This window comes from Ammospiza caudacuta, chromosome 1 (genome assembly GCF_027887145.1).
Source record: "Ammospiza caudacuta isolate bAmmCau1 chromosome 1, bAmmCau1.pri, whole genome shotgun sequence".
NCBI classification, from domain to species: Eukaryota; Metazoa; Chordata; class Aves; order Passeriformes; family Passerellidae; genus Ammospiza; species Ammospiza caudacuta.
Window position 1 is genome coordinate 3615865 of NC_080593.1, and position 15729 is coordinate 3631593.

General features: G+C 40.0%; 1 protein-coding gene across 1 annotated transcript in view; it reads right to left on the bottom strand.

The window, feature by feature from the left end:
* Nucleotides 1-696: 696 nt before the first annotated feature.
* ADCYAP1R1 (ADCYAP receptor type I) overlaps nt 697-15729 on the bottom strand; it is a 148374-nt gene continuing 133341 nt past the window's right edge. Inside the window, exons 14-18 of the mRNA XM_058817877.1 lie at nt 10718-10771; nt 7844-7927; nt 2527-2656; nt 1918-1959; nt 697-714 (exon numbers count right to left, since the gene is read on the bottom strand). Of these exons, the coding sequence (XP_058673860.1) occupies nt 697-714; nt 1918-1959; nt 2527-2656; nt 7844-7927; nt 10718-10771 (328 nt within the window). The remainder of the gene's footprint in view (nt 715-1917; nt 1960-2526; nt 2657-7843; nt 7928-10717; nt 10772-15729) is intronic.

The following is a 15729-nucleotide window of genomic DNA, read 5'->3' on the forward strand; positions in this document are numbered from 1 at the left end:
CTTCAGGAGATCTTGACTATGCCCATGAGCAAAGACAACCCATAAGTTTATTTTATGAGCTTGGAGATTACTGTGGTTTATCTGAGAAGGAATCACTTGGATTAAAGAGTTTGAGACCTCTTTGTACAAGAGATCAGCAATGCCAGGCTATACCTGCAGTCAGCCCCCTTGAAAAGAAGAAAATAAAGTGATTTTACTGTTGGGCTGCACAAGAGATGTGTAGCAGTGGAGGAGAGAACTCCACTCAGAGTTCATGGAAGTTCTAGAGTTCATGGTTCTAGATGTTCATGGTTCTAGAGTTCATGGATGAACTCTAGATGTTCCATGCTCCTCTTAGGGCAACACTGAGCAGGGAACCCTTTTCCATCAATTCAGAAAACAATTACCCCAGCTATTCAGTCAGATAAAGAGGCAGGGAAATGCAGATTGGAACAGGAGAACCAGAGGAAACCACAGATGTGGCCAGCAGCAGTTGCCATGTGCTGAGAGGAGTGTGCGGCTTGCAAGGCACCCAGGTGGTGTCTGGGGGGTGGCTCTGGGCATCTGACACCCCTGGGCTGTGTGTGTGAAGGGGGGAAGGTGGCAGGGCTCAGGAGAGAAGCTGGCACAAGTTGGGTGGTGCCCAAGAAAACTCAGCCTTCAGTGGAGGGTTTGACATTGTTCTCCTCAGCCTTTTCCTAGGAAAGCTGTAAAGATTTAGGGTGGGTGGATGATCTGCAAGAGGGGAAGGAGACCACACTGAGAGGTGAACAATTTTTTTTTTTTATTTAGCCTGGCACCTTATCACTAATGGTGTACTTCAGGTATTGATATTGGACCCCCACACTGTTCCACACAGAGCATGGAATGGTTTGGGTTGGAAGAGACCTTAAAGGTCATCTCCTTCCACCCCCTGCTACGTGCAGGGGCACCTTCTACTACTCCAGTATGGCATTCACATTCTCTGTAAAAATCCCTTCACCCAGGGTTTTTCTCCTGGGAAGCTGAGAAGCCTCAGAGAAAAGGAAAACAATTCTTATCTCATTTGCTTCTCGTGTGTTGTGCTCATGTGGAATGTGTTTGGAGATTGTTTACCCACAGGTGATTGTTCCATTGGATTCTGCTGTGAGTTATTTTCACTCTTTGGCCAATCAGGGCCAAGCTGTGTCGGGGCTCTAGAAAGAGTCAGGAGTTTTCATTATTATCTTTTTAGCATTGAGTAAGTGTCCTTTCTGTATTCTTTAGTACAGTTTAGTATAGTATTCTTTAATATACTATAGTATCATAAAGTAATAAATTAGCCTTCTGAGAACATGGAGTCAGATTTATCATTCCTCCCTTCATCAGGACATTTCCCAGCAAATACAATACTCCAGGCTGCTCCAAGCCCTGTCCAACCTGGCCTTGGACACTTCCAGGGATCCAGGGGCAGCCTCAGCTTCTCTGGGCACCCTGTGCCAGGCCCTCACCATCTTCTGATGAATCTCAGATTGAAAGCACCATCACCAGTTTGGCTGATGGTTCCAAACTGGGGTTGACAGAGACATGACAGACCTCTTAGAGAGAGCTGAACAGGCTGGGAGAGTGGGCTGGCAAGAACAGGGCAAAATTCAACAAAATCAGTGCAAAATTTTGTGCCTGGGATGCCATTTCAAGATAGACCTGTCCATATCCTACCCCTGTCAGGAAGCCTCAATCTGAGCCATCATCTCTGGTAAGGCCAATGTTTTGGTTTGATAAAGACATCACAAATCCTTTATGCTTTCCTTTTTTTTTTTTTTTTTTTTTTTTTTTTTCCTGGGAATTGTGAGATTCAGACTAAAGTATCAGGGATTATGGTAGATGAGAGTTAGAATGGACAGTGGGAACAGCAGTTACTCCCACAAGAAAATGGGATGTGGGTGACAAGTGAAGGACATTTAATATTAAAAATCTTACCTCCCCATTCAAGAAGCAGTAGAGAACAGCAACAACAAAACCCTAGGGAAATGGGAGAGGAAAAAGAAAAGTAATTAAAATCCTGAAGGAATGACAGAAAATTGTGGTATTCACATTCTCTGAACAGAGAGAGACATAATTCTCTCTCCCAGGGCTTTTCCTGGAGAAGCAAAGAGAGAAGAAGAGAAAACAGTTCTTATCTCTACTTGCTGCTCCTGTTGTTTTTGCACATGTGGAATGTGTTAGGAAGACTGTTTACCTGAAGGGATTTGACAATTGGATTCTGCTGAGGATTGTTTTGTTTCCTTGGCCAATTGGGTCCAAACTTTGTCCTGGCTGTCTCAGACAGTCATGGATTTTTCTTTAGTATCTTTTAGTATCTTTTTAGTACAGTTATAATATAGTATTAATGTAATATAGTATTGTTTTAATAAAGAATTCGATAGAAAATAGCTGGAGTTAAAAAAACACAACAAACAACCCCAAAATCCTGATATACAAAACCTACACGTAAATGAGCAAAGACACACTCTGAGAGCTGTGCATGCAAAGCAGTTATAAAAAACAGAAGGTTGGTTGTAAGGAAAGCTGAATTCAGTGTGTAATCACCTGGAAGGATCCCAGTCCCAATTCAAACACCAGCCTCTCCCTCTTACTGACATTCTCAGGAGAAAAGGCAAACACCGTGTAGTGAATTCCAAACAAAGGGATCAGCAGCAGGGTGGAGCGAGCCAGTCTCCTGTCACAACAGAGGGAAATAAACTTTAATGCAGCCTTGCAATTAGCAACCTGCACTTTAATTAAAGAATGAAGCACAGAAAATATTTTGCTGACAGACTTTTGGGAAATACGTAGACCGTGTAATTATACAAACAAATATGCAACGTTCCTGTTTGTTCCCAAAGACTGCTTGCACACACACTGCAGTTTGCTCCCCTTTCTTCACACTGCTACAGTAATGGCACATTAATTATGCTTAATGCTCACTGCTGCTATTTTTATTTGCATTGTTGTAAGCAGGAATTTTCTCCTACCATGCCAAAAAATGAGGGGAATCTTGCTAAGGGATTCAGACTGCTGCTATGGTACAATTATAAACCTCTCACCCAATTGCTTAATCCCAGTGGAGTTTTAAATCACTTTTTGTTGATTTCTCTGTGTGTGTGTGTGTGTGTGTGAATATGTTTCTGCACAGCAAAAAAATTCCAGAACAACCACACAAATAAAGCTAAAAAACCAACAGCCACAAATTAAAGTTAACCCTCCTGCATGTTCTTGTACTTCCAACTATTCCTGGAGGTTTGATTTTGGGCTCAGTTTATACTGTTGGAAACCCAAGTGCAATTCCACTGTTTCACTATTTCACTGCTTCAGAATAAAGAGGTTTCAGAGGGAAATTAGGCTCAGTTGATATAAACCAAAGGGTTGGAAATGAGTATTTTACATGTGGGCATTTAACTGGTGAAATTCCCCCAAAGCAGGGGCCAGCAAAGACTTGTGCATGTTTTGGTGAGTGTCACTGTCTGATTGAGCAGCAAAAAAAAAAAAAAAAAGAGCAAAGAGAAAGCAAACGTTCTGCAAATAAAGCAAGTGCTTCATTACAAACAAAGTGACCTAAGAAACCTCCAGGACATTTTCATAGGGGAAGAATATCACTGGTTATGTTCAGGTAAGTGAAGAAGGCAGATGGAGGACAAAGGAAGGTAAAAAGCTGTAAAGATTTTTCAAAGAGCTGCATATTTGTTCAAATTCAAACGTCCCCTCTGCTTTTATCTATTTGGTACATTGCAGACAGATTTGAATTTGTTAATTCATGCTCAGTGATAACCCAAAATGATCTGTTTGTTTTAGAAGATTTAATTAACACGCTTTCAAGAATTTTGTGAGCACAATTACCTCCAGCAGTGATCAGGGAATGGGACATGAGTGCAGTGCTGGTGTCTCAGTCAGAATTTGGGCCCCAATGGGGATAAATTCATCCCAACTCTTGCACTGAACACACCTGAGCCAGAAATCTGATGGACACCAAACCTCAGGTCTTGGTGGAAGACCCCACAAAACAGAGAAAACTCTTCTTGTGGGCTATAAAATTAGACATTGGCCAGAATCTTTTGAAAAGAGAGGAACAACCTCAGAACAGGGTGATGAAGAGCATTCAGAGTGCCCAGCTTTGATGATCTCTAAAAAAAGTAATCTATGCAGGAGTGAGCCAGTGTAAAGAGCTTTTGGAGTCCTTTCTAGTCCTTTTTCTCTATGGACATACAATCAGGTTAATAAAAAGGAACAGAAACTTCAAGGAGGAGATTAAAGAATAATGTTATCTCTGTAAAAAGGGACGTAAAGAATATGTGTCTTAAAGTAGTCATGGAATTAAATAAAAAAAAACAACAAGTTAAAGGTAATAAACTGGACAAAAAATATAATCTCTCCATATCTTCTATCATTTATATTCAGATTTAATGACAACAACAACAAAAGGATAAATGCTGTTTTGATCTAAAATTTAGAATTGTATTGTCTATTGATATGTTCTGTCTCACTGCACTCTTGGGAGATTAATTCAGTGGAAGATGCATAGGAAGTCTTTTTTATTGTCAGTTTTCTGGCATTAATCCTACCTGATTAATCACACAATTAGTTTGTAGGATCTGGAAATATAATGCCATCATCAACTTATTTGAGGTGTTGTCTTCAATATTGTCATAAAAGTGAGGAAGAAAATGTATTAATTAACATATTCAGAAGTTTATAGATTATTAAGATCAATAAAGAGGAAAAGAAGATTTTAATGATAAGAAAAGCCTTGAAAGACATTAATGCCTGTAAAAATTGCTTTTTTTTCAGGAACTCTGGGAAGAGAGAAGACTTAAAGCAGGTCCTGTGAGATATTTAAGTTTCTGTGCAACAGTGAATGAAAGTCTTAAAGGATACAGTGGAATTCTCAGGTGTGTAACAGCCAAAGATATTAATTCTCTTTTCTTCCCCCACTCTTTCAGACAGGTAAGAAACTTGGAGGGGGTGGATCTAGAAGTTCTGAGGACAATAACTGTTCAAGTGGCTGTTTGGAAGATAATGTTCTCCAAAATATCAAGCAAAAGCCTTGTTCACATTCCCACAGGGAGAGGAAAGTCTTAAAAAAAAACCCCAAACAATTTGAATACAAACTTTTGTTGAGGCTGACATTCTGTTTTCCAGTCATTATTTTCCTTAAAATCACTTCAAATATGAGACTTTCTCCAGTAGCATGGCTATGAATGTGGACTTTCCATTAAGTGTTAGTACAGACAAATAATGGTGTCCTCCGTTCTCCCTCACTCCTCTATGGAATAATGAAATTAGAACTTTATGCTAAAAGATTACCTAAATAAGAACACTGTCTAATCTGACCAGTATTTGTAAGAATCATGCTTTTATGCACATCCACATTTATTAAGGAGACTGCTGAAGTCTCGACCTCTGAACCTTTTTGAGAGAAAAAAATCAAAAAAGAAGCAAAAATCTCCAAACCATAGACTTTGAAGGAAGATCATATGGTTGTTTTGCCATTTAGTCCTGCCTCTCTACAGTAAGAGAATTGCCCAGTTTAAAAGCTGTCTTAAGTCAAATACTTTGATCAAATATAAACTTTTGCAATGAAGACATCAAGGTGTATAGTCCTGAAAAGCAACATTCACCTCACCGAGGATTGGAAATACACAGCGTAGATATTGATAATTAAATTATTTTAGAATTGTCTCTAAAGTTAATGCAGAGAAAAAATACACTTTTAAAACATAATTCTTGTGTGCTACAGATGTCTTTTGAACAAGAGGTGACTCCTGTTGTAAACCCTGTGGGTATTGAGTACATCTATTTATGTATATATTGATTAACTTAATGCTGTGACATATCTGCAATGATGGCATCTATTTTAGTTAAATTAAATGCAGACTTAAATTCCTTTTATTGTCAATGAAGAGCAAGAATCACTGACACAAAAGGACAAATCCTGTGCCCCTAAGGAAATTCTTATCATATCCTATATCCATCCATTGACCTCAAAGGGACCCTGGACTGAGTTTGTCACAAAAAATTTCAGCCCTGTAGATTTGTGAGGTTTTGATTAGAGGAACCCAATTTCTCTGGCCAAAGATTCATTCATCATCTCTGTGATAAATCTGTGCAAAAAAGAATCGTGACAATATTTCAAATTGAAGGATAAAGAGCAAACCATGAAGGCAAAGGATGTCATTATAATGAAATGCTCAACACAGCTCACGTTTAATAAACTGAAGGATCTATTTTATCACAAAAGGCTGAACATATTAAAGTGACTTTCAGGAACCTCACAATCTCCCTGACAGATCTTTTCCAAAAGTTAACTAGGTCTGCAGCATCACTTCCAAAACACTTGAGGTAACACCTGAATGATTCCAGATTTTTAATTCTCCCATGCATAAACCACATCTTCAGACCTAGGACTTGAAAAACAGAGAAGCTTACCAAGACTTTCATTCTTCAACAGACACAAAAAACATAGGTTTAAATACCTCCTGTTCGGGCTGAACTCTTCTTGCCCTTGACTGTGTAGAGGATTTCCCCTTAGAGAGTTATCAGTCTCCCATCTTTCAGAAACACTGCATTTAATGTAAAATTTGGTTCTCTGCAAAGGCCCAACAGGATTTCTGTGCTGCATCAGAATGTCCATTAGGCACTGAACTTTATATTTCAAACTATCTCCTCCTAAACCTAACTCCTAGTTTTACCTGACTGTGCTTAGTCTTCAGCTGCTGTCTGTGGAGCAAATGGAGCTGCTCCTTTTTGTCTTCTCTATTTCTATCTGCTTTTGCTTGGTTCCAGTCTGCTGACTGAATGTTTTTCAGCATCTCCATTGTTCTATTTCTTAAATACCTCAAAGATATATGAAATCACACAAAAATTCACTTTAATTTTTTTTTCCTAACTAAAAACATAACCATATATCCAGTTAAGTTACAAACCAGTCTTTTTTCCTTAGTAGTGTTGAAGATAACTACTAAATATTCTTTAGCAAAATCCTGGAGTTGGGGGTCTCTGTGCCAGGACACCTCAGAGAATGTTGGTTCACACTTACAAAACTGTTGTGAAATTCAGGAGACACATCACCAGAAAACATATTATAGATGTCTGAAATTGCACCTCATCTAAACAAAAAGAGAGGATAACCTTGGAGTTCTTTTTCAACCTTAATGATTCCATGAATCTGTGAAAACCTGTGGGCTTCTTGTGCAAGGAGCAAGGGGTCAGATGGACTATGGGATAGTGAGTAATGCACACAACTCTTGGATGAATGGCTTTTATTCACTCTTCTGGATGCCCCACTCTATATTTGATGAAATTTGACAATATTGGACTGAACTTGATTATCTGAGAGGTCTTTTCCAACTCAGTGATTCTATAACTTCTGACGGACACAATTCATTTTGATATTAGGTCAGCTATAGCCTTTCCTCACCCCTGGGTGTTTATTAAGTTAACTTCACTCAGTTCAATGGACAAAAGATGTTTTATACCCACTGAGGGTCTGATTGAATCAACCTCACCCAGTTTATTCTAGGAAACTTTTCAGGTGAAACATTTTCTCTCAGTATGAAGGTGCTCACCTCTTTGCTGTACAATAAAGAGCAGCTATTAGTTCTGTACAGACACTACCCAAAACCATCAATAGCATCAGCCATAATTAAAAAAAAAAATAAAAAAAAAAAAGAAAATTAAAACAACCCTAAAACCCTCGATCGTGGCGCATAGGCAAAAGCACAGAACAAGAACAAAGAAAAAAATTCTACATGCAACAAGAACTAAATGAAGGCTTTGCTCTCTGGTTACTTCCCCTCTGCTCTCATCCACTCATTTAACTGCAACATGCGTCATACACACACAGTAATGTCACAGGAGTGCGTACACTTACAGGGTAATGGTTGATAGTTCTGACATCTTGCAAGAGTGCTGGTTAGCCCTCTTAGGCTTACAGTAGCATTTCTGAACGCAGCTGCTAAATATGACAAGATTAGCATTTTTTTCAGCATATCGTGAACAGGCCAAGGTAGGTCACTTTCAACACATTTCATGAGACACGTTCACAAAGATGGAAAGCGGACACGACAGGATGGACTCACAGCACGAACCAGCTGCTTGACTGAAGCAGAAATCAAAAAATCAAATAAAAATTGAAGTGCACTGGCTGTTGCTGGCCCTTGTGATGTGCTGATTCACGGACAAACCAAAAGTCAAACACCCTGAGGGCAGGGGGGCAGCGCTAACGCATCCGAAATACACAGGACCTGCGCGGTCTGGTTTTGTACAGGGGTCACAGAACAATAGGTTAAATGAGAGTAGACTGCATGCTCATGGAGAACAATCAGAGAGTAACAGAAACTCGTAGGATGGGGATCAATCTAAGGTCTAATCCTCATTTTTGTCGCGGTGTGGATCTGTTGTTTTTAACAAAAGGTTCTAGTAAGGACACCAAAGCTGTTTTTCCATCTTCCTTGGTGATGGGGAGGGAGCTCAGTATGGAATTGGAATTCCATACTGGAATTTCCAGTCTGGCTGGTAATTTTGGAGATACCACTTTTTTTTTTTTTTTTTAAGACAGTGTGCTCATCAAAGCAGCAGCCTCATACACTGTGGAGCAGACCCTGATCCCTGCATGTTGGATTCTAGGAACAGAGAACAAAATAGTTCCTTTCCAACCAGCCAGGAGAGGCTCATTTAAATCAATCACTCTTCAACATGGAGGCATTTGGAGGGATCCCATGAGAGATTTTATATCTAGGATAAAAAATATGAAATTTGAAAATAGTGGTTTCTTGTCGACTTTCAAGGGGAAAATTTTTGTTTTGTTTTCAACACGTGGTTGTTTTGGCGGGATTCACCTCAGGAGAGGCTGGATGTTTACAGTACAGATGTGTAAGCAAAATGGGCATCCTCAGGACCCTGAGAATCATCAGAATAAACAGTTGAGAGAGAAATACACATTTATTGGCCAGGTACATCTGACATGTTTTAGATGTCCACTGTAGGATGGAATGAACACCAAACACCACTGAGTACCCGGAGTAAGTCTCCATTAATATAAAGGATAATAAAGGATAAATCTCCATTAATATAAAGGATAATAAAAGATGATTTTTAAAGCAATTGCCTTCAAGGCAAACACTGAAGTTTTTTCAAACAAACCCAACTGTGTTTCTGTTATGCAGTCTAAGATCTGTGTTCACAACTCATGGAATTTATAAATCTGAACTCTAAACCAGGATGAATTGAAAACATACTAAATTTCTCCCTACTTTTAACTCCTTTAAGTCAATCCCCATTTCTGGAGTTTGACTTCCTGTTGGATAACTAAAGCCTGATAACTGTGTTGTTATTAAATATTACAGTATTAGAGCTGGAAAGAATAGAGTCTTGGGGCATGGACACATCCAGCAAATGGATACAGTCACCATGTTTCAACTCATAAAATAAATTTCATTTTTTGGATGTAAAGATGAAAATTACTGCTCCTTTTGCACTAGAATTTCTGTGCTAGATTTTTGCACCACCTGCTTTTCACAGAGCTGAGTTGGGCGTTAATTGTCCACTCAGACTGATCAAAAATGAGCAAGGAGGTTTAAGGGATAGCTCCATTTTATTGTGACTGAGGCTTTCAGAAGTGACTATGGATTTTGAGTGCCACTCATTTTTTTGATCACTTGATCTGAAACACATTTCTCAGACCAATTTTTACCACAAGAGGGCTGCTCAGCCTGTGTTGAAAAGAAGCACTTATGAGGCATATTAAGGTACAGAGCCTGAAAAGGAAACATCTAAAAAATCAATAATCACTTTGAAAAGTCTTAGCCATGGGTTGTTGTAGAGGTTTGTGGCCTTCAATGATAGACAATGTTGCCATGGCAACCTAGAAATAAATTCCCATCCATGTTTCCCTCACTGCTTATGTCCTGTTTCATTTGACAGGGATTGATTTTTTTTACAGCTTTTCCTGGTGAAGAGATCTAATGTGACAGCACTTGGTATTTACTAGAATTATTGAAAAAAACAGACTTGATTTTGAAAATATTATCTATGGATTAACTGCTGCTCCACACCCAGTGAGGAGACATTGACACACAGGTTTGGGATGGAAAACAATGCTAGTACTTCTTAGGAAAACCTTAACATTTTAGTGCTGTTAGCACTTATTTTCTGCCATTTCTAATTTTGATAGATTCACCTCTCTGATTTTAGATGGTGTTAAGTGTCCCATATCTTTAGAGTACAGAATTTATAGACATTTTGTTTCCTTTCTCCCTCCCCTTTTACTTTACAAACTTTATTTATTATCAAAGTAAAGACGCTGGTGGAAGGAAAGGGAGAAAGAGAGAAGAGACAGAGGAGGCAGGAACCAGAAAAAAAAAAAAAAAAAAAAAACATGAAGGAGGAATAAAATAGACAAATATAAGAAAAATGAATCAAAATGAGAGCATGGCTATGAAAACACTGCACGAATCAGGGCAGGATCCTCAGACCTCTGTAGGCACACAGAGAACAGAGTCGGTCACATCTAACTCTACGTGCCAAAGACAGATTCCAAACTGAACTATCACCTTGAACTCACTCAGGGAAAGAGCAGGGACTTCCAGGCTTGAGCTGGCCTGTGTGACAGAGACATCTAAGGCACAGGGGATGCTCTGTCTGACGGAGGTGCCCTGGTGTCCCCGAGTGACCATAGACGACGACTGGACTGCTCAGATCGAGCACGAGACTTTAGACAGCTAAAGGCAAACAAGCTGAGTCTCACCGCAAGTGTCCTGGGCAGGGACTGCAGCTGCATCTGGGAGGAAGAGGGAGGGTGCTAGGGGTGGAAGGGGAAAGAAAAAGTTAAACACTCCCGGGGTGAAATGAGCCATGGATGATGTGGCTGAAGGCTGCCCAACACCTGGGCGTCTCGATGCGAATGAGAGGGAACACAAAAAGGAGTTGTAATTCCATTCGAGATGTCGCAGAGGTGCGTAAGAGGAGGGAAACGAGCATGCTGATCCAGGTTATGCTGCATTATCCAAGTACATCCATCATGAAAATGGTCAGGGTTCTGAATTTAGGTCGCTACCGACACGTGGGGAATGATGAGGTTTGTGCCTTGTCTCTGAATGTGCTGAAGGGGAATCCTTTGGGAAATGCAATAAAGGTAGACCTTGATTCATGCAAATTAAAACTGCTCCTCCTGGACAATCTTTGTGCACCTTCCTTGAGTAATTCTATGTAACCTCACCATGAGTAGGATTGGCAGCTGTGCAGTAGCAGGAGAAGGAGTGAAGAAACAAATCAATGAAATAAAGCATTGAAAATACAGTAGAAAGTTAACCAAAGTGGAAGCAGAGAGATTGTATGGCAGAGAGGGGAGAAAATTGAAAAGTAGGTCTGTCTAATATATATAATTTATATCACACACCCTCTTCCCCTCAGCTGATACTTCTCTAGGCTGGGAGACATCTTCTCCTTGCTGCTCAGGAGCTGAGGATTCCCTGGAGCTGCACTTGCTTCCCTTTGAAACATCAACTACATTTACAAACCCCACGCCCTTACAGACCAGATGGAGCAGTTCGGAAAACAGAACTTACTCTGTGAGCAACAGATCCTACAATTCCATCTCTGCAGCTCTGACCCACTGTGTGCAGGCAGAACCATTCACCCTCTCATCCAGACACAGAGTAAGCCCAGGTGCTCCTCAGCAAAGTTGTCTTTTAGTTGCATCTCCCCTAATTTTTATCTGTGTGCCTTTTTCCTTGTCACCCCATGCCAGCTTGGTGAGAAACAGGCCATAAAGTCAGATTTACCTGACCTATTTTGAACTTGTTTAAACTGAAATAAGCTGTACTAAAGGATTGTAGTCTTTGGACTGGGTAGGTCTCTACTGACTGTGGAAGGAGCCCAGCAGGACTGATTTATTAAACCAGGTAGATGCCCTGCTGTCTTGCTAAAAGTACAAAATATTGTGTCCTTCATGGGAAAAAAAAAAAAAACAAAACAAACTAAAAAAATAAGAAAACTGTGTCTAGCCTTTAATGGAAAACAAATCCCAAACTCTTAGCCTTGTTACCTAGAGTTCTACTTTTCCTTGCTAATGCCACCAAAATAAGAAGCTGAAGCTGAATGACTGCTTGCAGATTAATGCTGTGGTTAAAAACAAATGTTTAATAAACGTGAATTTGGACTGGAACGTTTTGTCCAGTAAATCTGACCCTTGAGTAGATCTGAGGCTTGAAGGTGGAACAGAATGGTCAAAGAGTGCCATAAATCCTAACTACAGTGCTCATTCTTGCCTTTTCTAACTTCTGCAGAGTGGACCTATAAAGGAGAACATCATTGCTGTACTTGGAGTTAAATAATGAAGAGATTAAGCCTAATATTTGCCTGTGCTCTAGAGAATAAAGCTGGTAGCAGAGGGCACAATTCTTCCAACAAAAACAACTGTAGCTTCAAGGTTCTGTGTCCTGATCCTTGCCCTGTATTAATTCTGAAGGTCCTGTTCTCCCAGGCTGTGTTATTGTCTCTGAGTGCAGAGCACAGATCCAGGTCGTGCACTGTGGAATAATTCTGATGGAGGTGCAGTAACATCACTGAGGTGCACCAGAAAATGTAATGTTCAATGAGAAAAATGTACCATGCCAAATGATATTGTTGCATAAATTAACATTTTGGATACTTTACTGCTTCAAAAGAAGAATGTGGATATCCAAATCCAGGCATAAATGTCTGAGAATGGGATTTAGTCATTGTCCTTGAAAGAAATCAAATGAGCAAAGCCCACAGAGAGTTTGTTGTCCCAGCTGACACAAGAAGTGGATTTTCAAGCATTACAGACAGGCTTTGGTTCCTGTCAGCTGGCAGAGCTCAGCATCAGTGTAACTGCACTGGGTTTGTACAATTTGCAGCTCTGAAGCTTCAGTCACACTGTTTTGACTCACCTGCCTTACATGTTCTACAATATCCCTGCAGATTCACGGTACAACCCATCTTTGCAACTCTCCATCATGAAAAAAGAGAGCACTGCCTTTGTTAAAAAAGCCTGGGCTTGCAGACACTTAATCAGCTGAAAAACTCCAATGTTTTCATTGGAAATGTAAATATAAAGAGGAATTTCACCTTGGAAATCCCTCAGTAATGATACAGGTGGTACTACGACTGTGATATGAACCTTGGATTGGTCCTATCTTGAGCTAGTTTGCATTTTTTTCAACAACATTCATTGAGACTTCATTCTATATTAAGCCTCTATAGCCTGGTGGCCTTTGAGGACGTTCTTTTACTCTCCAGGGCAGACAGAGGTTGTTCTTAGAAAACTGATTGCCTGCTTTGCACCACACAGCTCCTTGGACACACATTGTTAGGATCACAAGATCCTCACAAGAAATTTGTCTTTCCAGATCAAAAAACCTTCTGCACTGGGACAGCACCATCCTCCTCGTCCCCTCACTACCTCAGGCTGTGTACTTGCCTGGAGTACAGCCTAAAAATTCTCCAGATGTAAAACTAATCCCACTGGATGTGAAACAATGCCAGCTGCTGAAGTGAGACACAAGAAATCAATGGCAAGGAGAAACAGAGACACTGAGGGGAAAGTAAATTCCTGTTGTCCTCATATGATAGAGGCAAAAGTGTGAATGGTGGGAAAAACTAAGTGGAAGACCATGGTTGCTGGTGGGCATTGAGCCTTGGTATAAGTTGAAAGCACGTTCAGGATCAGAGATTTCAGAATTATTCCCCATTTCCTGCAGTCTCACATTAACTGATGCATGACCAGCTGCCTCAGCTCGACCTTTGCCTTTACATCAAATAACTGATTCAAAGGATCAGAGGTGCAAACTGATTTGGGGACGAAGAAACGAAGAATTCAGATCTATCCCTTTCAGTCTAGCAGTGCACTCAAACCAGCAAACTCAGATATGAGCAATGCGTGAGGAAAAGGACAAATAGCCAGAATGGTCTGCTTTGGATATTCCCAACTTAACACTTATCACTGCATATTTTCTGGAAAAATCCTTTTATCAGGATTTCTTTTCCTGGGAAGCTGAGAAGCCTCAGAGAAAAATGAAAACAATAATTATCTGATTGCTTCTCCTGTGTTTTGCTGCTTTGGAATGTGGTTGGAGATTGTTTATCCAACATGTAAATTGTTTTGACTTAATGACCAATCACAGCCAGCTGTGTTGGGACTCTGGAAAGAGTTACAAGTTTTTCTCTAGTATCTTGTTAAGCCTTCTGTCTGTATCCTTTCTCTATTCTTTAGTATAGTTTAGTGTTGCATTCTTTAATGTAATATAAGTACATAAAATAATAAATTACCCTTCTAAGAACATGGAGTCAGATTCTCAATTCCTCCTTCATCCTGGGGACCTCAAAAATACCACAAACGCTCAATTTGAAACTTCTGAAATTTTTTCTGATCCTCCAAACCCATTATTTTTCCCAGGATCTAAGCAAGCTGCTGTGATAAAAGATCCTGCACCCACATCTATGGCTAATTCCAAAAGCTGAGTGGCCTTGGGCACTGGACGTTCCCCATCCTGCTGATCTCCATGACAACTGAAGCCTATCAATACACATCAAAATTAGATTTTTCACTCTGACCAAGTGCAGTGACTTCAGAAGCACATTTGAGATCCACTCTGCATTTTCCTCCTGAAAGCTACCTCATTTTTGCTAATCAGGAAGCTCCAGTGTGTGGCAAAATGTACAAGGTTACAGCAAATTTAGTGAAATGCAGCCACTCTCCCTTTACGATATGAAGCTTTATATTGTGCACATTGCTAAAGTATTTGTGGCCTTTCAAGCAGCAAGGCTGGAACAATTTTAGATATTTAAAATGTTTCAGACAGCACATGCGTGGGCAAAATCCTAAATTTACACAGGCACCCTACAGATGCAAGCATTTATGTATAAATCCCTCTGGCTTGAGCCCCTGGATGTTCTGAGCTCTGTTCCATACCAGTTATGGCAATCAAGCCATGATGGCTTTGGTGCTGTCTTTGAAAAGTGTTTATATCTGAAATTTCCAGATACATGACGTTAACATTTCAATGGAAACTCACAAAATGCTCTTTAGCCTTTTTTTGGTGCCTCAAACTCTGTGGAAACAGGGCTGTTAGGGCTAATCCAACCCTTGATAGAACTGTTGAGAGTGCAGCAAGCTTTGCTGTGTTTTCTTTAAAAAAATCATTTCTATAGAGAGAATTGCAGTGTTGGATAAAACCTGGCATTATTCTCTCCCTCACTAACCTGCACACCTCCTTGAGCTTTCAAGAGAAGGAGCATCTTTTAGTGGCTTCTCTTCTAATGCAAAATTGCTCTTTTTCAGTTCATGGCCTGCTCTTGTGACAAATGGGGGGGAAAAAGTCTGTGCTTTGCTCTTTTGGGCAAAGAACTTTGTTCTTTAAGGCTGGAGATCATGGAGCCAAGGAGAAATTTTAAGTCATCATTAGAGAATTCTTACACGCGAAACCCAGGCAGATTTCAAAATCTCATGAGTTCATCGACAACAAAATCACCATTGTATCCTTTTGTCTGTCTGTATATCCATTTATACCACAAAATTTCCCATAAAAATGCCTTACAGCCACAGAAATAGTGTTAAAGACAAAGTCAGCCTATTTTTCAATTCTTCTACAAGAGAAAAAAGGACAGGAGTCAGCCTCCACCACACAGACACCACCTGTGCAGGCCAAGGCCTTGCACCCTAAAATCTGCCTTCTAAAGATTTCCAAACAATAGAAACAGAACCCTTTTCCATGAACAAGAAATAAGATTTGTGAT